The following is a 25,746-nucleotide window of genomic DNA, read 5'->3' on the forward strand; positions in this document are numbered from 1 at the left end:
AGGGGTTGCAATGTGGTTGGAGGCCTTAGCAGGAATGCCAGGCTCCTAGAGTATGTACCCAGAGAGGGTGAAGTATGCTCTCTACTCCACACTCAGCAAGCTCTATGGAGGTGAAGGATTCTGTCTCACTTTGCCTCTCCTCACCTTTTCAGACAGCTGAGTGAGGGGAGGGCGTCGGAGCTAGTATGGAGCAGAAAAAAATGCTATTAAACAGAATTCTGACCCTGCCCTTGTGCACATGGATGGAAAGCAGTTTGAACCCTCTCTCACTGCATATCCATGCAGGGACTGAAGAGAATCTAGACCTCTAGTTCCTACTCAGGCAGACTCCCATTGATTTTAATATGAGGATTTTTACTTCATTTAAAGAATCTAAACAATTCACAGTAATACTGAGCTTGCCTGACTCTAATTGGTTTATGATATTATGACATTTCGGGATGCAATCCAGATCAGTGAGGGGCTGCATCTCCCTTGCCTGGCAGCCTGGGGTGCCTGTTATATAGACAAAACTACAGAGGATCTTTTCAGGGGGCAAGACAAAGATGCCACATTTATTATGATAACAATTTGATTTATGACCAATAACTAATATCTTAATCCTTATACACACACATTATACCTAATACCTATACACACACACACCCATCAGATGTTCTGCAACTGCTGCATAGTTACCAGTCCTGGATATAGCTTGAGTTCATGGCTTGATTTTGCAGCTTGGGTTCATAGCTTGTGGCGGCCAACTGGCCAGGAAAGCTGGGCACAAGGACAAGCTGGGTCTCTGTTCGGCCTGCACCGATGCCCTTCCATGTTGACAGCAGAATGTTACCCTCCAAAGTCTTCCATCTCACCCATCCTTTTTTTAGGCTTTAGTTTGAATCCAGAGTCTATAGATCTTGCTGTGTCATGCTGCCTCTGGGTTTGGTGACTGATCACCCGTCAATTGCAGGCGTGACTTTCAGCCTGGGACCTGGCTTTGATCTTTCTTCTATTGTACCTTTTCTTTTTAGGGTGGACTCTTGTCTGCATCTTCAGCCGGTGGTGTTTGAACTCTATTTCATCAGGACAGGCTGGGGCTGGAGGTTGATTCCATCATCCATACATACCTCAGTCACACAACTAAACTAAACAAATAAGATTTCAGCAGGGTCTGCAAAAAGGAAGGTTGGAGGAAGCTTTTACAAAATGGAATGAGCGTTTTAAAATGGGGTTTGAATTACAATATGGCAAACAGTGAACAGATGTTACAATATAGACAAGCGTAATAAATGGTGAACAGAAGTTACAATACTGAAACAGTGCAAGTCTCAATGATTTAAGCAGGAACTGGATTGTCAGTGAAACTTACAAAGGCAACTGAGGGCTGGTCCACACTACAGGGGAGAAATCGATCTTAGATACGCAACTTCAGCTACGTGAATAACATAGCTGAAGTCGAATATCTAAGATCGGATTACTCACCCGTCCACACCGCGCGGGATCAATGTTCACAGCTCTCCCTGTCGATTCCGGAACTCCGTTGGGGTTGATGGAGTTCCGGAATCGATATAAGCATGCTCGGGGATCGATATATCGCGTCTAGATTAGATGCAATATATCGATCCCCGAGCAATCGATTTTAACCCGCCGATACGGCGGGTAGTCTGGACATAGCCTGACTGAACAGCTATGGTTCTTAACAAACATCTTTACTGTCAATTAGCCAGTTATTGGGGTAACCAGTTTGATGAATGAATGTTGTTTCATTCATAAAGCTTTACTTATGAAGTTACATTAATAAAGTGAACAATTAAAAACAATTTCATTCATCAGTTCTACATGCCTCACAATGCTCTGCTGCTGTAGGTTCCACTTGTGCTACTCACAAACAGCCTGCCAGCATGCAGATCACACCGTGTCTGTGTATAGCCACAACCCTAGTCCAGCATCACTTCTGACCCAGAAGCCTGCCAGCCAACAGCAGCCACACTCTGGCTTCCAGCAGCCTTGGTTACTATTTGCAACAAACTCCCAGTATCGAATTTCTCCCAAAAAATGTATACGCTGTCTGTCCATCTCCTGGACAGTTCAGAACATTTTAGGTTCTTTGCCTGCGCTAAAGGGATCAGTATCCAACAGTCTGCTACTTTAAATAGAGTTACCACAGCGCCCAGCTTAACCACAACACTGGATTAGTTTTGATTAAAGAATACAGCAAGTTTATTTAACTACCAAGAGATAGGTTTTAAGTGAGTGCACGTACAAGCAGTAAAGTCAGAAATGGAGAAATACAGATAAAACGCTTCCTACTACTAAATTGTAACAAACTAAATTTGGTTCAAGGTGAACTCCCTCTCCATATGACCAAATTCTTAGGCCAGAATCTGCTCCCAAAACCTTAAGTCAGTTTCTTTTGTCGTCTTAGGTGAATGAGAGAGAGCTGGATAAAGAGAGATACCTTGAGGTGTTTTTGTCCCCCACTTTTATAGTCCAGTCCCCTTTGAAATGCATTTTATTGAGAGTTACCCATTTAGTTCCGCTGTGAGGACGGAGATAAGGAATCTCGTGCCGAAAGAGGTTTCATGGTGTTTGCTACGATGCAGATCTGTTTGTTCCTGTCTCCTTTGTCTTTAAGAACTTGTTTACCCACACTTGTCTGGTAAACATATTTCAGATCTAATTTCAGCTTATGTTTATAACTTTGCACATATATAATGTTGTAAAACATATTTCATCATGTTATTGACCAGCGAGTTATTAGTTTTCAAATGATACCTCACAAGGCATATTTTGTACAACAATTATTACAATGGTGTGTAGGGTGTGACTATAGGGGTGCATTCGGTCACAGGTATCTGACAATCTTTTAGCCTCAGGTAGTATGACTGTTTAGGGTTTGTGATGGGCCATATGCTTGTTTTGTATCAAAGGTTCCTAAAGAAGCATATTATAGGCAAACAGATACAATTTTCCACAAATGTCCTTCCTAGCTGCTATTTTAAACGCACCCTCTTTGCTGGGACACTTCTTCTGCAACAACTCATTTTGATAGCATGAACTATGAGTGGCATGTGACCGTGGATTACTATATATATTTCCACTCAGATAAATAATGTGGAGATTGTTGCATTGTTATCCCTTGGTTTATTTCAGTACATTAGCACTGATTATGGGCAAGAGAAGCTTACAAAGGATTAAAAAGTGGGATTGAAAAGATACCATTGAGGCCAGATTTTCCTCAATGGAGAAAACTCTGCATCACCCTAAAGAAACCCCTTCTGACAAATATAGGGCCAGTGTTCCTCTGAGAGGTGAATTGATCTGATGCAGGGAATTAGGGCATGGGGGGAAATTGGAGGATCTTCACCTGCTCCCTCACCAAAGGATAAAAAGGAAGGCTGCAGGTTGACCCTCACTGCTAGAAAAATGTATTATATTGTGAGATGTTCCCTGAAGTAAACAGCTAAGTACATTTTTCAAAAGGCATTAGCTGACGTATTATAAATAAGAACAGCATTTGCAGTTGCTAGGATAAAAATTGCAAGTACTGTCAATTGTTTCAGGACATAAAATGATCACCAGCAGGTTTAGGAAACAATTACCATTATCCTCCGCGGTACTGTATTGCACTATGTTGTGGAGGCTTTTATGCCTTCCTCTGAATCATGTAGCACTGGCCACTGTTGGTGATAGAATACCTGATAGGCTCACTGACCTATTTTGCTATGGAAAATCCTATAGTATATTAGATAGTGAAGTATATTATGTAGGGGAACAGGATTACATCTTTCACCAAAGCATCCAGAATTGGCCACTGTCTGAGGCAGAATATCAGACAAAATAGACCTCAGAAAGTTCTGGTGTGGCACACTTTAATGTTCTATAATAGAAGATTTAATAAGTAGACACATTTGTTTTGCCCCCTCTGAAGCATTCAGCACTGCACACTATTGGAGATAGCCTAGCAGACAAAATGGACTATTAATCTATTCCAACACATTGTAGCAATAATAATGATAGTTAGATTATTTATAGTGCTTTTCATTAGATTGCAGAGTGCTTTACAAAAGAGGTCAATATCATTTCCCCCATTTTACAGATTGGGAAATTGAGGTATGAGATGCAGTGACTTGCCCGAGATCACCTGGCAGGCCTGTTGCAGAGCTAGACAGAAAAACCAGATCTCCTGAGCCCCAGTCTGGTGCTGTAACCACTGGACAACACTACCTCCCGTATGCTCTGGTATTACACAGTGAGATGCAAATAGTGCATGCTCTCCATTAAAATATCATACATTAGCCATTGTTGGAAATCAACCCGTGCTACTTAGACAGCTGAATTATCCCTTTATGGAGAAGCCTACGGTATGATATTACACAGTGGGATACACAGGAATTAAATAGCTGTGTCCTGGCCACTGGAGAAGACAGGATACTAGGTTAGATGAGTCAATGGCTGATCTGCCGTGTCAATACTTCTATTCTGATATGGTGTGCGAAATATGTGATGGAGAGGTGGAGCGGGTCACACTTTTCTGTGAAGCAGTGTTACTCAATCTCTTCACATTAGCAATCCCTTATTCAACGTGAAATTGTTTTGTGACTATTCCCTATTTAAAAGTAAAATAAACAAAACAAAAACAAACCAATGGTAATATATCTAATCTGAGCCTATACTTGTTTTCAAAGGTTGACAGGAAACACTTGACCTTGAAGAGTATTGAATGAGCAGGCAGTGGGAAAGGTTTTTTTTGCCTTTAATAATACATAGCTTATATACTAGTTTTTGTCAGCAGAGCTCAATACGCTTTACCAAGGAGCAACATTACCCCTATTTTAGGGATGGGGAAACTGCAGCACTGAGCAGTGATGTGGCTTGGCCAACACCCGAACGAGCACCTAGAGCTCCCCAATTCCAGCCCAGCGCCTTATTCACTAGGCCACATTACCCCACCCCATACGTGGTACTGCTTTGGATTGTAACGGGGGATGCTTAAAACTCAGGCCAACCTAGCTAAATCACTCAGAGAAGTGAGACCTTTAGCCCCCTCTCCCCCAAGACATGGCTATGCCAACCTATGCCCTGGTGTAGACAGGACTCTGTGACAGAAGAATTCTTCCCAGCTGCCTGCCTCTGGTGGGGTCAAAGGGTGCGGGAACCATTTGTATAGTGTGTGTGTGTGTGTGTGTGAACCATTTGTTTTGTGTGTGTGCGCGCGACCTTGATTGCGCCCCCTTTGGATTCCCCCCCTCCCCCAGCTAAACCGCCATTTTGTTTCCTTTCCCCGCTCTCCCTCCGCGCCCGCGACTACCGCATATGCAACGAGCTCCGTTAGTTCCGCGCTCGGATTGGTCTGTTCCCTCCCCACGCCCACTTTCGAAATATGCAAATACAGCCACTCTGTGATACGATTGGTTAAATTACCAGCTTTCCTTCCGACTTCTCCACCCCGGCCGGCGTCAAGTTGCCTTTATGCAAATAAAGCGGCAGCCTGGAGCTCTGATTGGATCCCGCCTTCCCTCAGCGCCACCCCGTCCGGCGACTGGCCCCTTCCCCAGCCGGGCCCCAGCATGAAGGTTCGAGAACGCCGGCCGGCAAGCCCGCCTCCTTCCTGTGTGCGTCACTGAGGGGGCGTGCTCCGCTCGCCGCGATTGGCTCTGGAGGGGGAGAGGCGCGGCAGGATTGGCCGGCTGGCGGGAAAGGGGCGCGTCAGTTCTGGAAGGTTCTGATAGGGGTATATAAAGGGTGTGTGGAGCCGGCAGTCGGTCTCATTCAGCATCACCACGCCGGCGTTACAGGTTTTTCCCGAGCCAGCTCGCTCTGCACAGGTACGAGGGGAGCCTGGAGTCGCGGTTAGCCAGCCAGGCATGCGGGGCGGGCTCGCCGCCTTTGGAGCGGGGGCGGCGTGATCCGTAGCCCGGCCGGGCTCGCGGGGAGGGGGATTGCGGCCTCGTTTCCACCCGGTTCGCTGTTTTCGGGGGGGGGGGTGGAGGAATTGGGGCCCGGAGCTTCTCAGCCAACTGGCGCGCTCGCGGCCCAGCCCCCCCCCTCCCAAGTGTTCGCGTGTCTGCTCTGGCAGCAGCTGCCGGCTCCCTGGGCCCGGGGAGCGGACTGGGCTGCGCCGCTCGGCTCCTTGCGGTGGGGGGGGGGGGGGGAGGCTGCCTGCGGCTTCCGGCTGGCGTAAGCCTTTGCCTGTCCCACGTGCCCAGCGCCGCGTTTAGCGGGTTTTTGGAGGGGGGGGGGCGGGGGGGAGAACTGTCCATGTGATACCGCTCCAGCGGCTGGTTCCGCAGGGGCTGGCGAGAGCGCAGGCGCTAGAGTTCGCTGCCTGCTTGCCACGTGGTGCGGCGGGGCATGCTGGGACATGTAGTCCGAGGGGCTGGCCCGCACGTGGGCTGCGTGAAGCGATGCGTGTTGGGGTCTTTCAGGCCCCCGCTCCATCCTCTCCCGCCCGCTCTCATTCCTCGCTGCGTTGCCTCGTGGCTGAAGGCTGCTGTGGTGCGCTATGGACACCACGTGCGCCTCCTTAAGCCACGTGGCCCGAATGAGCCTTTCCTACCCCGCATGGGGGGCATTTGCACTGCAAAATGGGATTAAGTTGCTGCCACGTTTTCCCATCCCGTCAGCTTTTGTTGGCCAAATAGCTCAAATTGCAATAAGTAATACAGGAATCTGTACCCCAGGCATGGACTGTAGCTTTGTCCACCCTACTAAAAGACCACGTGACCTTAAGGGTTAGCTGGAAATGTAGACTTCATGAGTCACTTAGCTACTAATTTGTAAGGGATTTTTCTCTCTTCCCGTAAATTACTTTTTGTTAGCTTCAATCTGAGTCCACATGGTATCCTGTGCCTTTGTTCTCATAGCTAGTCTGTGAGACTCCACTCCACACTTCTGTTTGTGGTTAAACAAATAGAAACATTAGCCACTAAACTCATGAAGTTTAAATCTTGCTACTGTTGATTTTAGTTTTTACAAGGAATACATGGGTTCTGATTTTTGTTTTATACCTGATTTAGAAGTTTTTGTTAAATATGGGCTAACACAAGTCTTTGCATGTGTAGTAAACAGGTTCTCATTTACAGGCAAAATGTCTAAGGGACCAGCAGTTGGAATTGATCTTGGCACCACATATTCCTGTGTTGGTGTCTTCCAACATGGTAAGGTGGAAATCATTGCCAATGATCAGGGTAACAGAACCACACCAAGTTACGTTGCTTTCACTGACACAGAGAGGTTGATTGGTGATGCTGCAAAGAACCAAGTTGCAATGAATCCTACTAACACTGTCTTTGGTAAGTAGACATAACCCTTTAAAACTGGGATGAGAACATTAAACTGAATAAAGTTGATGTATTGTTGCTTGGCTAGCATAAACTAGTGCTTTAGCTTTTTAGGTGGTATAGCCTTATGCCAAATTGGGCTCTCTAATTTGGAAGTAGATGGAAGGAGCTAGAGTCCTCACATCTCTATTGTTTGCATGTTGGCACCAGTTTAAGCAGCAATGCCTGGTTGCTTTCAATGAATATTTCTGGAACTGAAGGAACAAATGCCTTTTTTACAGCACATCCTGTGCTGTAGGTTGGTGCTCAAATTGGCATGAGGCATAAGTTATTTAGACTTCAGTTCCATTCATAGTTCTAAATGATCCTAGATAATTATACTAAGCTTATTGTGTTCATCTTTCATTGAGTTCAAGTGTTCCATTTTAATTAGTATACAGGTAAAGGCTCTAAATTAGTGGTTTTTCAACCTGTAGTCTGCAGACTGTCCAATGTATCCCAGGATGGTCTGCACATCCCAAGGTTGAAAACTACTGCTCTAAATCATGCAACCTCCATTTACCCCTAAAGCAGACTTTTTTTCACTTTTCCTGATACTAGATTGCAGCCATGGAATGAGCAGATTTAAGCCAATCTCCATAATTCCACTGACCAAAACAGCTAGATATTTGGGGAGGGGAGTTGCCTCATTTGGATTTAACATTTCAGTTATGTCCTGTATCTAATCTCAGCATGTTTTTGTAGAATGATGAATTACAAAGTGAATTAGAATTATTGACAATAGAAACTGTTTTCAGATGCAAAGCGGCTGATAGGTCGTAGATTTGATGATGCTGTTGTCCAGTCTGACATGAAACATTGGCCTTTCACTGTGGTGAATGATGCTGGCAGGCCAAAAGTCCAGGTTGAGTACAAAGGAGAGACCAAAAGCTTCTACCCAGAGGAAATATCTTCCATGGTATTGACCAAGATGAAGGAGATTGCAGAAGCATACCTTGGGAAGGTGAGACTTGAGTAAAGGGAGTAGCTCAGCTCTCCTAGAATTTAAGGGGTTAATGGTATCAAACCTTACTTGATCTTCATTTCATATACCATGTAGATGGTTTCAGCTGATTGACTTTTTTCTCCTGCCCACAGACTGTTACTAACGCTGTAGTCACAGTACCAGCCTATTTCAATGACTCCCAGCGCCAGGCCACAAAAGATGCTGGAACCATTGCAGGTCTCAATGTGCTCCGGATCATCAATGAACCAACAGCTGCTGCTATTGCTTATGGTTTGGACAAGAAGGTGAGCAAGCTGTAATATAGCACAGCTAAACAGCATACTAGATTGTTCCTAGTCAGCTCAGTACTGGTGAGATGTGACACATCCATAACAAAACACTCTCTATTCTTTCCAGGTTGGAGCTGAAAGGAATGTCCTTATCTTTGACCTTGGTGGTGGCACTTTTGATGTTTCAATCCTCACTATTGAGGATGGCATCTTTGAAGTAAAGTCAACTGCAGGTGATACCCACTTGGGTGGGGAGGACTTTGATAACCGTATGGTCAACCATTTCATTGCTGAATTCAAGCGTAAGCACAAGAAGGATATTACTGAGAACAAGAGAGCAGTTCGCCGTCTCCGCACAGCTTGTGAACGTGCAAAGCGTACTCTCTCCTCTAGCACTCAGGCCAGTATTGAGATTGACTCTCTCTATGAGGGCATTGATTTTTACACCTCAATTACCAGAGCTCGTTTTGAAGAGTTAAATGCTGATCTGTTCCGTGGCACCCTGGATCCTGTAGAGAAGGCCCTGCGGGATGCCAAACTAGACAAATCACAGATCCATGATATTGTACTGGTTGGTGGGTCCACCCGAATCCCCAAGATTCAGAAACTGCTGCAGGATTTTTTCAATGGCAAAGAGTTGAACAAGAGCATCAATCCTGATGAAGCTGTGGCTTATGGTGCAGGTAACTTAATTCCCCCCATAATTTTTTTGGCTTGTAATGCTGGGTTTTGGCTATATATATATGTCTGCAGAAGACTAACACAACATTCAAGCTATGGCTAGTAAGTCTCCCAAGCTTACGCTTAAATGTTGGTGATTTGTCACTGATGCTCTTGTGATCCACAGATCACATAGAAACAGCATTCACTAAATGTGTTTCTTAAATCCTATGGGATAACAGCTTTGCACTTGACTCGCATTGATGAATGTGTTTCCAAAGCCGTTCGTAGTTTCCACCAGAAGTTTACTGATGATGGCTAAAACCTTCCTTGGATGTCTGAGCGAGTTAAGATGCCTGTTGTCCAGTGACAGTATTTTTGTTGCAGTGTCTTGACTCCACTTCTCTCTTCAGCTGTTCAGGCTGCCATCTTGTCTGGGGACAAGTCTGAGAATGTACAAGATCTGCTGCTGTTGGATGTCACTCCTCTATCTCTTGGTATTGAAACAGCTGGAGGTGTCATGACAGTCCTGATCAAGCGAAACACTACAATCCCCACCAAGCAGACTCAGACATTCACCACTTACTCTGACAACCAGCCTGGTGTACTTATTCAGGTATGTATCTGGATTGGAGTAATCCATCTTCAGATGGTTAAGGGGCTGCTACTCATAGCATTTGCTGCCTCTCCTGCAGCAAAACCAGTGTAACTTCAGTTTAAACTTCCAACTCTTGTAAGTTAGTACTGTACTTACAGTGGAAGTTGATCTGCTGATGAGTTAGTGAGTAGACTATCAAGACATGGTGGGTTTGAAGAATTTCTTCCCTGTTTTGAGAGTTCCTTTCTGTGAAGGCAGCAAAGAATCCTGTGGCACCTTATAGACTAACAGACATTTTGGAGCATGAGCTTTTGTAGGTGAATACCATTTCCTCAGATGCATGTAGTGGAAATATCCAGGTGTGTGTGTGTATATATGTGTGTGTGTGTGTGTGTGTGTGTATATATGTGTGTGTGTGTGTATATATTATAATACTAGCAAGCAAGCTAGAGATAACACGGCTACCCCTCTGATACTTTCTGTGAAGGAGTAACTTATGGCCGCAATGATGAAAATGATTCCAATGCCATTCGTAGTTTCCTCCAGAGGTTGAAAGACCCATGCTGGCTCAAAGTACCTTCCTTGGATGTCTGAGCGACCATAAGACATATTTGACTTCCTGATCCTTAGGAAAATAAAGTTGAAAATACTAGCTCTAATGTAACACAGATAAAACCTCATATAGCAAAATGCTAATGCTTTTGTTGGCCCTTGTTTTCCTCCCCAACACCAGGTCTACGAAGGGGAGAGAGCCATGACAAAAGACAACAACTTGCTGGGCAAGTTTGAGCTGACTGGCATCCCTCCAGCTCCAAGGGGTGTACCTCAGATCGAAGTAACATTTGATATTGATGCCAATGGCATCCTTAATGTGTCTGCTGTGGACAAGAGCACTGGCAAGGAGAACAAGATCACAATTACCAATGACAAAGGTAGGCAGTGCATAGCCCTTTCGTGGGGTGTAAGGTGGCTGCAGTAGTTGCAGGACTGCATGATGTCCCCTGAAGTGGGTGGAGGTGCATATACCAGTGATTCATTGAATGAAATTGCAATCTTACTGCTCTAGTGGTACTAGAACCACCAACTCCAGCTCCTTTCCCATAATTACCACCATGCTGGGGTGTCCCAAGCTAAAGCAGCTGCCCAGTCACCAATTTGTCCTGATAGGAAATGTTAAAACTGTTGCATATTACAATGAATTCTGATGCAGTATTGGACTATACTTTTTGATTTGTTCTGCATACTGTACACTCCAAAAAAACCATGGCTTGATAGTTTGAACCCTAAAAATACTTGAGTGGAAAAGTTCTTTCAGTAATGTGGCTTACACACCAAGTGTAGTCCAACTAACTGCTTGTATCTTCCAGGTCGCTTAAGCAAGGAAGACATTGAACGCATGGTCCAGGAAGCAGAGAAATACAAAGCAGAAGATGAGAAACAGCGTGATAAGGTGTCTTCCAAGAATTCTCTAGAATCTTATGCTTTCAATATGAAGGCCACTGTTGAAGATGAGAAGCTCCAGGGCAAGATCAGTGATGAAGACAAACAGAAAATCCTGGACAAATGTAACGAAATTATCAACTGGCTGGACAAGAATCAGGTATGTTTAAAACTACAGCTCCATGAGAGGAATTTCATCAAAAAATTGAGGTAAAGCTCCAGTGAAGCTTCCTGACTCATTTTAACCTGAAAATGCACACACTTCATCAGTGTGCAGCAACAAACTGGCAAGTCACCTGCCACTAATTAGTGTTTGTTTTTTTTGTGTGTTGTAATGGCCTACAGAACAGTGCCAAAATCCAAGGTAGGGTCCTAGTTTTTACAGGGAAACTGTAGCTGTTGGCCTAGGTTGGGTGGCAGGAGGTCACTAATGGTCGCAATGATGAAAATGATTCCAATGCCATTCGTAGTTTCCACCAGAAGTCGAAAGACAAATGTTGGCTTAAGTACCTTCCTTGGATGTCTGAGCGACCAAAAGTCTTTCTAAAAGACTGCCTTAATGTGTTTCTCTTGGTGCTACAAGATGTCTCCCTCCCTTTTGAAGATAGTGTCAGATCAGACTAGTTGACAAATTGGCTAAAAGAAATGGTTTTGTGAATGGGTAAAGGGATTGCTCAGTGTTTTGGGCACTGGCCTGCTAAACCCTGGGTTGAGTCGAATATTTCCCTTTCTGAGTGCACTTCCTGCACTGGTAAACAACCAGCAATTCCTTGCCAAGACTGTTCTGACCATGTCTCTGGCTGCTCTGTAGGATATTAACACACATTACATGTGTCTCAAGCTCTTTAGCGGTGGTTTGTTAACCTATAGGTTTCCTTAATTTTTTTGTTTACACCTAGTTCTAGACTCCAAATCTCTTGGAAGTCATTTGACTGACTACATTAGCATACTCCCCCCCATCCTTTTCACCCAGGAAAGCAGAGATGGGCTGTAATAGTGCAAGCCTACCCATGCACAGGCCTTGCTTTAAGTACAGTCTGTCTTAAGGGGGCTTCTTACCCCGACCCTAGGTAAATTCTTGAGCTGACCCTCTAGGGCCACAGTTGCAGCAAGTGTACAAATTGCTCTCTGTTCCAGACTGCTGAGAAAGAAGAGTTTGAACATCAACAGAAGGAGCTGGAGAAGGTTTGCAACCCCATCATCAGCAAGCTGTACCAGAGTGCAGGAGGGATGCCTGGTGGCATGCCTGGTGGATTCCCTGGTGGTGGAGCTGCCCCATCTGGGGGGGCCTCATCTGGACCAACCATTGAGGAGGTGGATTAAATGTACTGGAAGCAGCATTCCACACCTGGATATTGCTTAGAATTGGAGGGACTCAAGGCTGGGTGCAGTGGCAGTCTAAAAAAATTCCATATTTGAGCTGCTGTGTAAATTGTTTCTGGGCATTTTAAGCATTCTAAATACTTGAACATGTGTACAGGAGCCAGAAGGTGAACACCATTGCACTTTATCAGTACTGTAAACAAGTGCAAATGCAATTCATGTCCTAAAGAATAAAACTTATTTAATTGGCATCATAAGGCTCTTGTTCTTGATTATCCCTCTTGATTAAAGAGAAGCACTTGTAGTTTATCATAAGAAATTGACTAACTGTAAAGCAATTACATGAGAAGGGCATTGCTTCTTCAAGTCTAGTTCTCAGACATAAGCTGCAAATTCCTTCAGCGCTTGACCTTGGCAAAAACCAACTAGACTGGTAGAGTTATTACAAATGATCAGTATTCTGGCCTCAAACATTTTTGGTCTGATTATGCTTTGAGCAGGGCTTCTCCAACTGAGGGTATAACCTGGGGGTAGCAAGATGTGAACCTCCACCCCAAGCCCAGATTGCCTCCAGTGTTTACAATGGTGTTAAATATATTAGTGTTTAATGGGGGGGGGCTCACACTCCAAGGCTTGCCTTGGGAAAGGGGTTGAGTTAAAAAGTTTGAGATCCACTGCTTTTGAGCATGGAATTTAGCTCTTATTGTTCTGTGTCTTGGGGGAGAAAGGAGTGAGGATGCAATTTCATGACACTAAGGCCATGTCTACATCTAAAATTTTGCAGCGCTGGTTGTTACAGCTGTATTAGTACAGCTGTATAGGGCCAGCGCTGCAGAGTGGCCACACTTACAGCAACCAGCGCTGCAAGTGGTGTTAGATGTGGCCACACTGCAGCGCTGTTGGGCGGCTTCAAGGGGGGTTCCGGGAACGCGAGAGCAAACCGGGGAAGGAGACCAGCTTTGCCGCAGTTTGCTCTCGCGTTCCCGGAGCCACCTTGCAAACCGCAGGGAAGGAGACCTGCTTGCTCGGGGTTCCGGGAACGAGAGAGCAAACCGGGAAAGGAGATCAGCTTGATTACCAGAGGCTTCCTCCTTCCACGGAGGTCAAGAAAAGCGCTGGTAAGTGTTTACATTGGATTACCAGCGCTGGATCACCAGCGCTGGATCCTCTACACCCGAGACAAAACGGGAGTACGGCCAGCGCTGCAAACAGGGAGTTGCAGTGCTGGTGATGCCCTGTAGATGTGTACACCTTCAAAGTTGCAGCACTGTAACTCCCTCACCAGCGCTGCAACTTTCTGATGTAGACAAGCCCTAAGTTGGCAGACCTGAATGTAACTTTATATATGTAGCTTGATGCAGGATGAAAATGTTAATATTGACTCCAACAAACTTCCGGAAGCAAACTGATAAGGCATAGCAGCTGGCTAGAGACTTTAGTCTGTTCTACCAAAAGCTAAAGCAAGGACTGTTTGGGCTAGATAACTTGTTTGCGTTTTAAAACAGTTAGTTATAGGTCAGCATTTCCTTAAAAGGCACTAAAATTACACACAAGGTGTCTTTAGACTCTAACTTTTAACCACACCTCAAAGGCATGCAAATGAGGGGGGGCAGAAAGTGACATGTAAGATGGCTCACTGTCTAATATTACAGTAAAACTAGTAATATGCCAAACTGCCTGGGTTGGGAGTATTGCCTTTTCCATAGAAGCTATAAAAAGTCATACCAAACCTCTTTGCTTTAAAGAAGCATCTTCAGAAAGCTATTGAAATGCACACTTCTATGCTGCAACTTAACTGAACTCTTAGCCAAAGGTGTCAAACTAATGGTTTCAATTACAGAGGTGATATCAACTTTGACAGCACATGCTTATTAAAGCTGAGAGCTTCCCTTAAAGCAACTAAGCCAAGGCCAAACCAAAAATCTTATAAAGGATTCCTACTTTCCTATGAAAGGAACTTCCCCGAATTGGGGAACTAACACTGTTAGTGAACATATCCTGCACTGTTCTAGGAAGCCCATATGAACTCTAAAATGGCATGAGCATAAGTGCAAACCCATGACTATATTTAGCCTACAGTCAAAATATTCCTCTGTGGATGCTGCGATGCAACCCTCACCCAAAGAGCAAATTTGTTTATGGCTCTGGAATGTCACTCCAACAGGACTTGTCTACAGGGAGATGCTTAGCAGCATGAGATGTAATGGTTACTTTAGCAAGCATTAAAGCTTTGTTTAAGTGGTGTTGGAATCAAAGTGGCCTGATCTTGCTGAAACTTAATATAGACAAAGGAGCCTGAATTTTAGAGCATCTAATCATGGCTTCAAATTTCTTCAACAGCTGGACTAAATGGGTATGACTAGCTCCCCATAATACAGAATCAAATTTAGCTTAGTTGTTTAGGGTTGCAGCATGAAAGGTGAAGAAATAGTGGGGTGGAGATCATCTCTACTTTGACAGCTGTATGTAGCCACGCTACAGCTACCAAAAGTATTGCTGTAGCTTTACCTACCTACCTACCTTCACTGTACCACTGTCTCTGATAGGATTGAGGTTGGCTTAACTGCATCATTCAGGTATGGATTTTTTTTTTTTTGCACCCTCCAGGGTTGTACAGCTGGATTGACTTAACATTCTTCAGTGCAGACCTGGTTTCAGTAGTTCCTCCAACCAGTTAACACATGGCGCTAAGGGGCAGTAATGCCCATTCTCAGTGTCAGCAGATGGGGAAATGGAGCAAAACATCTTGCTGTCTAGTCTTGCTAAAGTTGAGACGGGACTAGCCCCCCATTCTAACTTAAACTCTGCAAGTCCTGTTGCATGAATGCCCATTGGCACCTCCTTTCATGGGTGCTCTTGGGATTTACAAGACCTTTTTTGTTCCTGGTTTTCCATTGATGCTTCTGCCCAGAAGAGGTTTTGTTGCTAAGGAGTGAGTTGCTAGGCCATTAGACACAGATTTTCTTCACTTAAAATAACTCTAAAGCACCCAGCAGCCTTTTTCATAAAGGAGTAAGTGAGAGCACAGCAGGGAGGGAAGTGGTTCTATATAGCAGAACAGAATAAGTGGCTGAAGGTTGGCTTTGTAGGCTGCGTAATTTAACAATACATGGGCCAACTGGAATTAGTCTAAAATCATTGAGCAGATACGCATCCCAAGGTAGAGCAGATTTTACAATTTAGTTGCTAATCTGTGGGCAGGAATCAGTTTTCTGGAAGGTCAGTTAAACAAGGTAAGGATTCCTTAATCTCAAATTATGTAGTGCTCTAAAGAGAGGATTTGGAGCTAGGACCTTCTGAAATTCTAATCCAAGTTTTGATACCGATCTTCTGGGGCCTTAGGTGAATCACTTCTAAGAGTTTAGCTCCTGCCATTGCCAGGGGAGGGGAGGAGGTTGGTTTGTGAAGCATTTAGAAGACAAAGTTCTGCACAGGGTTACTGAAAAGGAACCAAAAATGCCAAGGAGCCTCTGAATTGGCCATATTTACAATTCCTCCTGTTGTGAGTTTTGCCAGACCGTAGGGATCAAATAAAAATTATACCTTCTGCTACAATTTCAGTGTATCCCTTTCTGGTGCCACCCACCCTGCTGCCATTGTGAACAGGCTGTTGGTTGAAGGAGGAAAAGTTTGCCTGTCATCCAAATGGACTCATGTTAGTGAGCTGGTATGAGTAATACTAGAAGGAAAGTAGATGAGTATTTTTAAGAGCATGTATGGGGATCTGGATGTATTGTCAGCACTCTGCAGGATATGGATTGTTTGGCTTAGGATAAGGGATGTGGGCAAGGCAGCAGGGAAAGCACCTACTTCTCACGATGTAACCCATGCTGAGGATTAACAGGGTCTCTGGATTTCAAGCAGCTGAGAAACAATGGCTTCTCTGGTTCACTGAAGTAGAGATGGCTGCATTTCTCAGAAGGATTGACTCTCTTTTGTCTTTGCCATAAACCAAGGTGTCATATGAAGATACATAACTGCATAGTTTCCTGGGCCTGTTCCAACAGTGTAACCTCCTAGATGAAATTTGGTTTCCAGCTGGCCTATGCTTTCCAGCTTTATTATTGTAAATTGACCTTTCCCCTTACGCACAACAGTGTAGGCTTTTGAGGCTATGACTGCGGGCTCCTCTCTGAGGTTGCTTTGTTCTACATACTATCCATTGAAAGGCAATATCTCAGTAATATTTCCAGCCCTAGACAAGGGACTCTCCTGGGTCATTTGAGTCTGGTGGCCCACTAATCTGGGCAACACAGTTGTGGAAAACACAGGTTCTTCAGGTATTGTTTGGGTGAATCCCCATTCAGGGTATGGATATGCACAGGTCTGGAAACTTGGTCCACCGGTATCTTTTGGGGGCACATGTGCCATCTATGTCCTCACAACATACACTCCTTGCCCAAGAACGAAGGGAGTGGCTGCACTCCCTTAAATGTGTTAGCCACAGTAGTGAAACAGAATTCAGCTTTGCTTACCTCACTCCCACCCTGTAATTCTCAGAAATAAAAAATAAACACCTTACCTTTGAGCCTGAAAATCTTTTCTTAACTACACTGGATTGTTTGACTTCTGTCGTCTTGAGCTCAGATTGAGAATAAAGTTAAATCATGCCAGGATTGGTTTTGGTGGTATTAGTGGTTGATTTGAGTTTCCATCCATAATAGTGGATTTCAATCAGTCATACTGATGATTGAAGAGTTCCTGTTGCATAGGCATAGTTAATTTTTCAGAGGGGTCACTTACTAGTCAAGAGTCAGTTTTTAGGTTCTAGGTATCAAAGTTAGACTCAGGACTCACAATTTGTCAGACCACTCTGTTTTATTAGCAAAGCACTCTGCTAATACCCAGATAATGTGAGCACCATGCAAGACACAAACTATCTTATTTATACAGATAAAAGGGCGAGCACTTAACAAGATAACAAAGGAAGCAGAATCTGATAAGTTTACCTGGGCTAGGCATGCATATCTTGTTTCCTTACTAACTATTACCGATCTTCTGTTAATGTTTTGCCATTAGCACCCTTGTTTATGCCTAATGTTTCTTTTCCTGGCACTTGTATTTCAACATTTATTTCTGCTTAAAGGTACATACAACATTTCTTTAATCCATTCTTATTTTTACAATATAATTCATTCTACTTTCACATAAGCAAGGGTTAGTATTGGCATAAGAGGAGGTCCAGCGATGGTATAAATTAAAGAGGGTTGAGTAGCATCCTGAGTACATGGGCAGATTTCCCGAGTGCTAATTCCAGGTCCACTACTGACTACTTGAACAAGTCACTTTACCTCTTTATTCCTCAATTTTTCCATCTATAAGATGGAGAAATTAACACCTACCCTTTGGAGAGGGTTAAAATACTACATAATGTTTGTTCTGTGCTTTGAACACAGAAAGTACTAATTATTTATACCCAAGCAGACACAACATGCTCCCGTGTCTAGGGCACTGAGTCAGAAGACCTGGGTTCTATTCCTAGCTCTGCTACTGGCCTGCTGGATGACCTCGGGCAAATCATTTCCCAGCCTTATGCCTCAGTTTCCTGATCTGTAAAACTGAGATAATGATAGTGACCTCTTTGGTAAAGCGCTTGGAGAGCTGAGGAAAGATGCTATGTAAAAGTTAGGTGAGCTATTATTATTGACAGGCTATGACCTTGAGCAAGTCACTTCATGTCTCTGTGCTTTGGTTTCCTTTCCCACCCTTTGTCTACTTAAAAATATAAGTTCTCAGTGGTAGAACTGTCTTTTAGGACAATGCCTAGCTCAGTGAATACCCTAAACATCATAAGACAAATAATTAACAGCAACATATTATTTTCTGCCTGGAGAGAAGTGAAATGAATTATGCTTGGCTATGAAATAAGACTAAGCAGTAAACCCTGCAAATAATATTAACTTTTAGCATTTAGATAGGAATTAGTAAAGCGGTTAGCTGTAGGATGCCAGCAGTAAATGCATCTCTGGCTCAGGACAGACACATTACTTGTGTTGTCCACCAGGTGTCAGCAGTTGTTAATTTATTAAATTGACTCAGAAACTCACTGACTGTTTTCTCATTTTTAGGAGTGTAGATTAAATCCAGCAGAAATATTTTATTCAGAGAGATCTCAGCACAAGAGTTGTAGCATTGCAGGGTTAGGGTAACCAGATGTCCTGATTTTATATGAACTGTCCCAGTATTTGGGGTTTTGTCTTATATAGGCACCTGTTGCCATTCAGCAGCATCCCGATTTTTCACACTTGCTATCTGGTCATCCTATGCAGACTGCACCTCACAGCAAACCAGATATTTAATTGTATGGGTGCAGATTAAGAGAAGCAGTGCTTCAGTTAATGGGGGACAGTTTTTCAGATTCTCAGTTAGGGCTAACACTGTTTTAGCGAGCAGGGCACAGCTGAAGATTAACAAGGCCAGGATACTATCCCAGGGTGTGATTTAACTGTGATCATTATTAAATATCTCTGTGAATGTAGCTCCTTGAGATCCCAGTCAGGATCAAAGCTCCATTGCACCAGACACCCTGCAAACACAGAATGTCCTTGCGCCATGATACTGTCCTGGCCCCAAAGAGTTTACAGGCCACAAATTTAAAACCAATAGTAACGAGAGAGGTGCATTTTAAGAGAGATGGGCTATTGGCTGGGTTAGAGGTCACATGAGCACTCAAACTAGAGTTTATACAGCTCTCAAGGACTAAAGTAACAGGTTAAGAATTTCAATCCCGTGTTTTTACAAGGACAAAAGGACATATTGAAAACCAGGCTTGGAGCCTTTGTCCTAAAAGGAACAGACTATAAGAGGATGTGTGGGTGACTGAAGAAGATATCAGAGAAGAAGTCAGAGACAAGGGAGATGCTAAGGAAGAATTACTGTTCTATTTCCATGGTATAGTGTTGCACAGTGTGATACAGCTTGTACAGTGGGGTGATACCCTTCTTTGAAGTATCTGGCATAGACTATTGTCACAGACAGCCTACCTGACTTGAAGGGCCATTCTGTTCCTTGATATCAATTTCTATGTTGTCAATTGGAAACCAGAGCTGTTGACCAGGTAGATCTCACATGGCCTAATGGTGCAGGAAGCTGGGGAAGAAATGCAGAGAGCAGCTAATGACATAAAACTCATGCATCTTGAAGGATCCTGTTTTTCTTGGGAAATGGGATGGTACAAACAAAACCAATAAATAAAAAGAGCACAGAAAACAGCAATATTTTGTTGTTCTGATTGAGAGTGAGACCAGTTGATGAAAAAGGCAAGAGGCCCCACAAGATAAATAGCATATTCAAGTGCTTTCCCCTTGTAACTGACAAATTTATGGCCAAGTGGTTATCACAATTGTTTGATCACTGGCTGTCCATCTTCTAGGACTTGTGAAATAACTATTTTCCCTTTGGCCAATTATGCCCCATCTCTAACTGCCTTGCAAGGAGAGCATGCCACATAAATCACAAGCTTCAATTACTGCCTGCTTAGAAAGGGCAGGAAGTTAATTCCTTGTTTATTTAAGAGTTAGAATAAACTATCTGGATTTCATCTCTCTGGAAAGCCTTGTAGGGTTTGTATCTCCTGAAGTCATTAGGCTGCATTAGTTGTATAATAATACTCATCAAACTCTGAACAATGTACAAATCTATGGTGACTCTGTCCCATTAAGATGCACATTGGACCAGCTTCCTACTGGAACATTCAGCACACAGCAAAAGGCTACTGCCAAAGTATCTTGGCTTGGTGGGTTGACTGCTGAGGGAAGAATTCTCATGTACAGTTATGCCTGATAGATTTGCACTGCAGCCTCATGCAAGACAAAAACCAGCAAGAGTAACAGTCTAGCAAAGGAAAGTGTGGGTCATGTCCTACTGTGGCTTTTTGGCAACTGGACCAGCTTTCCCTTAGGTATATCTTTATCTCATTGACTTGGGGTCATCCAGCTCAGTAACCTGTCTCTGAAAGTAGCCAGTACCAAGTGCTTCAGAGGAAGATGTAAGAAACCACATTTATGGGATAACCTGCCTGCGGGGAAAGTTTACTCCTGACCCCTCTTAGTTAGGAGCTGGCTTATCCATCTGAAATCCTGGTCTCATCTGAAAAAAACCCTCTCTTCCCCCTTGCATGTATATACTGACTATAAGATAGCATGCTGCAGTGATTAAGGTATAAGCCCATGGGTTTGCTATGAGGCTTTTGGCACATTACTTCTGTGAGCACATGGATTTGCCTGAGCAGATCCAGCTGCTGAATCAGGGGATAATGAAACTTACCTTCCTTTGCAACGTGTTTTGAGACCGACGGAGGAAAAGTGCTGGTTTGTTTTGTAGGGCATGGGGTGTCATTGCCTACAGACCAGCAAGGACTTATATTACTGCCTCGTAGTGTCTAGCTATTTGACATAACAGTTCTTGGGTGGTATCATACATGGTGTGCACTTTGTGTGTATTTATTATCAGTATCACTGATAATTGTATCACTGTATTTATTATTTATAATAGTATCACTGTGTATTTATTATCAGTATCACTGATAATAGTATCACTGATAATAGCCCATTGTGCTAGGGGCTGTAAGTCTTAGTCTCAATGAACTTACAATATAAATAAATAAGACAGCCAAAGGAAGTATTATTGTCCCCTCTTTACACATGGGGAAAGGAAGCACAGAGAGATTAAGTCTGGGATTTTCAAAGGAGCCTAAGGGAGTTAGACACCCAATTTGGATACCTAACTCCCTTAGCACCTTTGGAAACTCCAGCCTAACTGACTTACCCAGGACTACACAGGGTGTCTGACAGAACCAGGAATTGAACTCTGACTCTCTTGCCTTAACCACAGTGCCTCTTTGCTCTCTAATAGCTTTAAGCTCTTTAAACACTCCACTCAAACTCATCGAGCATCTCCTGCCAGTCCATACCAGAGAGAGAGAGGGAGAAACCTTTGTATGTGCTATGGGACTCCACAGAGTAGTGGTTGGTAGCCCCTAGAAGAAGAGGGATGGCAGTGGGGCATGTATTTTGTTGTAAGAAACTACTCATGATCAAATGGTGTCTTTCTGCTGAAAGCAGGGCAAAAGGACAGAAAGAGGGGGAGTTCTTTAGTGTTTAGAGCATGAGATTGGGAACCTGAGCACATGGGTCCTCTTCTGTGCTCTGCCTGTGGCTTGATGTTTGATTGTGAGGAAGTCGTTGGAGCACCAGGAGTTAGCTGTGAAGTTCAGCTGTGGATTTGACCTTCCCCATGATTCTGGCATCTGACCCTTTTCTATGTAGAACCAGCTTAAATTATGTGCACATACAGAGCCTTGGTTAAGGTGCCAAGCACCCTTCAGATTTCACTGTCATGGGTTTATCTGTGGAACTGAATCACCCCTTCTTAGAGGTTGATCTTACACTAACCCACCCCCTTACAGAACCCAGCCTTGTGGGCTGCTATGCCCGTAACTGTTACCCAGCTGTCCCAGAATTCCCTGCAATGGAGAAAAAAACTGCTGGCCCTTCCCAGCCCACTGTCCAGGTGCTGTTGTAAGTAAAGTGAGGTTCATGCAGTATCTAAACAGCAAAAGTCTCTGTGGAGATTTGAAAGGGAAGGAAAAGAGGAAGAAATCCTGGAGAAGGAAAGTATGAAAAAAGAAAGGAAGAGCAAGAGGTTTCTGCTTGGCATATGAAGTAAGTGGCAGCATAATCTGAGGATAGTGTATAGAACATGAGCCACAGCTCTGAGTTGAAATCAGCATTACTCAGTTTGTTATTTTAACAGAAGAAATGTAGCCAGATTAGGAGATACAAGCAACCAGTTTAGTGCTATGCCTCAACAAGAAGGGGAGTATTTGTGAGCTACCCCTTGCTGAGCAGGTATTATGCCAATAGAACAATTGCCTGCGTGATCATTTTGCTCCAGCTAAATCAGTTGGGAGTATTTGTTAATGGTGTGTGTTGCAACTTGACTGCAGTGCAGTGGCATTGGATGGTTCAGGAGGCTAGGATTAATGCTAGAATCTTTGCCTCCTAGTTCACCCTGTATACCTGGCCCAGGTCAATGACTTCTTGGGGGCCTGTGTGAAAATGAGTTTAGCGGTTTCTGTTAAGTTCCTGGTTGGCAAATGATAAAGGTCACTGTGCCCATCTCTGTGCAGAGGGCAAAGAGTCTGAATTTCTCCCCTATATACCAGCTTTAGTCTTGAGTTAGTAGCTGAATCGGCCCAGACAGTCTCCTATGTCCATGTGGAGCAGGAGCCCTATTGAAATCATTTTAGCTCTGTGTGGGGGCACGGGTCTGCCTGTGTCTATCCTAGTTACAGTTTCAAGGCCTGGGTGTATCTGGATGACCAGTAGCATACTCTAGGGATTGTACTACAGCAGGGCTTTGTTTTAGCTCCCATAGGATAGTCCAGTGTGGAAGTAGGTAATAAAGCGCAGACATCTTAGTCTTCTAGGAAGAGCAAGAGTCAGGCTAACTCTAATGGCTAAAACGGCGAGACTTCCAGGCAGGGCCTGGGCGAGTGGAAAAGAACTGTAAGAGAGAATGTTTTGACCTTGTGTTAGATAAGAACAGAACACAGACTATAGCAAGAACTGCTGAGAAAAGTAAGAAATCAGGAAGGAATATGTATAAACAAAATGCAGTTGTTGATCACTACTGTATGTAACAAAAGGTATAAATTTTGCTTTAATTGTTTATCTTTTGGGGAGACCGGCCGTTGTGCACTCTTCTCCCCCCCTTTGCAATATTGCTTGAGAATAAACTGCCTCTGACCTGTTGCAACCAACCTAAGAGCGAAGACTGTGTTATTCTTCCGCACCTGTGTTTTGGGAGCTGAAGGACCAGAGTTGTACTAGCCCTGCCTCTCCAGGTGTGTCTGTGTGACCTAGACAGTAACTGTGTCATCTGCAGCGCACTCATTTAATGCACAGCAGTGTCTGCACAGTGCTTCTGTCTGCAGCTTGTGGACTTACTAACCTCTCATCCTGGCAGCGTTTCCTGCTGATCAGGACTGAGGCACCTGGTGGGGCAGTGGTATTTTGCTGATGTTGCTCAACTTGTCCTTCTCTTTTGGGTCAATAGAGGAGTTCCGTTTCCAAGAGTCTTTCGCCAGCACAAAAGTCCTTTAAAAGGAAATGCAGAACTGCTGCAGATTTTCTCAAATGCGTCTATATTTTTAAAGATTATTTTTCTTAGACTCAGCAGAGGATAAAACCCTCACTAACCCACTGCATTTCACACAGCATGGTGGACTGTTTGCACTGGGGAGGCAGTTCTTAGAAACAACCACAGAGCAACTAACCCCTGCACCTGGAGCATAAACAAACAAGTCTCTGAATTCTAATTTCTGCTCCTTCAATGTGATTTATTAATAAGGCCTTTAATTGGCAGACAAATGGGTACTCAGCAGCTCTTTACCACTAAGGATGGGGGGAAAAACAGCAACCTTCCTCCAAGCTTGTTCTTATCCTTCTTTCTCCCCTGTCACCGTCCCTTCTTCATTGATTTCCCAACAATGCCTAATTCTATTATTCGGAATGATTTCCCACCGGGCGGTAGTTTATTTCTGTCATCAAATCTCTGATGAAATCTTTAGACATGAAATATTTAGCCCAATACCAACAAATCGCATATAGTGTTAACATGTCACAAGCTGCCTGGCGACGGCATTAGGGTGTAATTTGAAAGCGAGTGAAGTGATAATGCCACGCGTACCGCCTTTGTGAGCATGCATTAATGTTTCTTTGCCTGAGCTGGTCATTGACAGCAAATCGACTCGTGCTAATAGCGTCCGGGAGGGTGGTAAAATTGGGGGTGATGCAGAAAATAAAGAATATTGACTGGCCAACTGCAGTGCCTCAGTAGCTTTTAATCTATTATTGCCCTTGATGGGAATGTTTTAATGCGACTTTAGTGTCAATCGCATTTACAGTCACACACTCTGCCTGCTGGGGAGCACTGTGAAAATGGCAGAACTTGGAACATGCTGTTGCTTAGAGCTCATAGTTATTGATCGTTCCGGGGCTTGGGAGTGGGAGTTATAATTATTTCATTAAACCATTTAATGGTTATCAAATATGAACCCATCTATCACTCCAGTTAGGAAATGTAGTGAGTTTGAGGTTTATTATTAATCCATGTCGATTTTGCTTTCTTAAACTGTCTGATGCTTCTGAACAATCGCCCTTCCTCTGCCAAGGTTCTTGGTCAGTTTATTATGGGAGAAATGTGCAGAATGGTATTTGATTATTGCATGGGATGGGAACAATAGATAACACAGTTCAATTGTTGCTGACGTGTGGCAAGGCAAGCTCCTGCTCTAGGAGATTACCCTGAAGTATTACAGAGTGCACCTCGCCCAATTCTTCCCTCTCTTGGGCCATCGTTGCCTTCAATGGAGTTATTCTCTGGTTTCGCAGGGCCGAGTGAGAGCAGAATCAGTCTCTTTAAATGCAACCGTGATGATTATTTGTGTTGCTCTGAAGGCTAGGAGCCTCGGTGCTAGGTGCTGTGCAAACACAGAACAAACAGATGTCCCTGCCCCAGGGAGTTCACAGTTCTGCTTGGCCTGCATGCTAGAGTCTACCCACTTACTCATGTTTGATGGTATCATACATGATGGCCAGGTCTTTGCTAGGAGCACTTGGCCAGTACAGCTAAACCCCAACGTATTATACCAGCAAAGTTCTCCCCTCGTGGACTGTTTGTACTAGCAAAGCTTATTCCTGCCCCTCTCCCTCTCAAGTTCCTGAGCAAAATAAACAATACTAGTAAAACAGAGTCTTGCCAGTATAACTGTGTCTGCTCGAGGGGCTCTTGCTGGTCCAGCTATGCCAGTCAAGGTTCACACCCCTGACTGACACACCAGTGTTAGCAAACATTTGCAGGGCAGACCTAACCTGTGAGAAGACCCATTGATTTCAATGTGATGTAACAGTGGTCTCTCCCAGGTTAACTCCTTTCCCAAAGAGCATCTTAATGTTCCGTGTCTCAACCTCTGCCCACCTAGATTCTGTAGTTTGATCTGGGCAGACACTTAAGTCTGTGTGGAGACCCACTGGCTTCACTCCATAAGATTCTAGATCCAGGGATCAGATTGCCCAACTGGAGCCTTAGGTTGGAGGTCATCAATAGGTGAAGAGATTCATCCAGTCCCTCACCTGTTAAGTATTTAATTTAAACTTGTGGCTTTCTGGAGGGGAGGCAGCT

General features: G+C 44.1%; 1 protein-coding gene and 3 non-coding genes across 4 annotated transcripts; all 4 read left to right on the top strand.

Moving 5' to 3' along the window:
- Window positions 1–5,715: 5,715 nt before the first annotated feature.
- Window positions 5,716–12,812, top strand: HSPA8 (heat shock protein family A (Hsp70) member 8). Its single transcript, XM_030538214.1, has 9 exons — window positions 5,716–5,810; window positions 7,068–7,277; window positions 8,063–8,268; window positions 8,403–8,555; window positions 8,668–9,223; window positions 9,614–9,816; window positions 10,532–10,730; window positions 11,166–11,398; window positions 12,376–12,812. The coding sequence occupies exons 2-9, from the start codon at window positions 7,073–7,075 to the stop codon at window positions 12,559–12,561; spliced, it is 1,941 nt and encodes a 646-aa protein (XP_030394074.1). The 5' UTR covers window positions 5,716–5,810; window positions 7,068–7,072; the 3' UTR covers window positions 12,562–12,812.
- On the top strand, window positions 9,456–9,546 carry LOC115637430. Its single transcript, XR_003997261.1, has one exon. It is a non-coding gene; the product is annotated as a small nucleolar RNA SNORD14 (small nucleolar RNA).
- Window positions 10,299–10,396, top strand: LOC115637431. Its single transcript, XR_003997262.1, has one exon. It is a non-coding gene; the product is annotated as a small nucleolar RNA SNORD14 (small nucleolar RNA).
- On the top strand, window positions 11,673–11,769 carry LOC115637429. The gene has a single exon (XR_003997260.1). It is a non-coding gene; the product is annotated as a small nucleolar RNA SNORD14 (small nucleolar RNA).
- Window positions 12,813–25,746: the final 12,934 nt, after the last annotated feature.

The sequence above is a fragment of the Gopherus evgoodei genome, chromosome 19 (genome assembly GCF_007399415.2).
Source record: "Gopherus evgoodei ecotype Sinaloan lineage chromosome 19, rGopEvg1_v1.p, whole genome shotgun sequence".
Lineage (NCBI taxonomy): Eukaryota > Metazoa > Chordata > Testudines > Testudinidae > Gopherus > Gopherus evgoodei.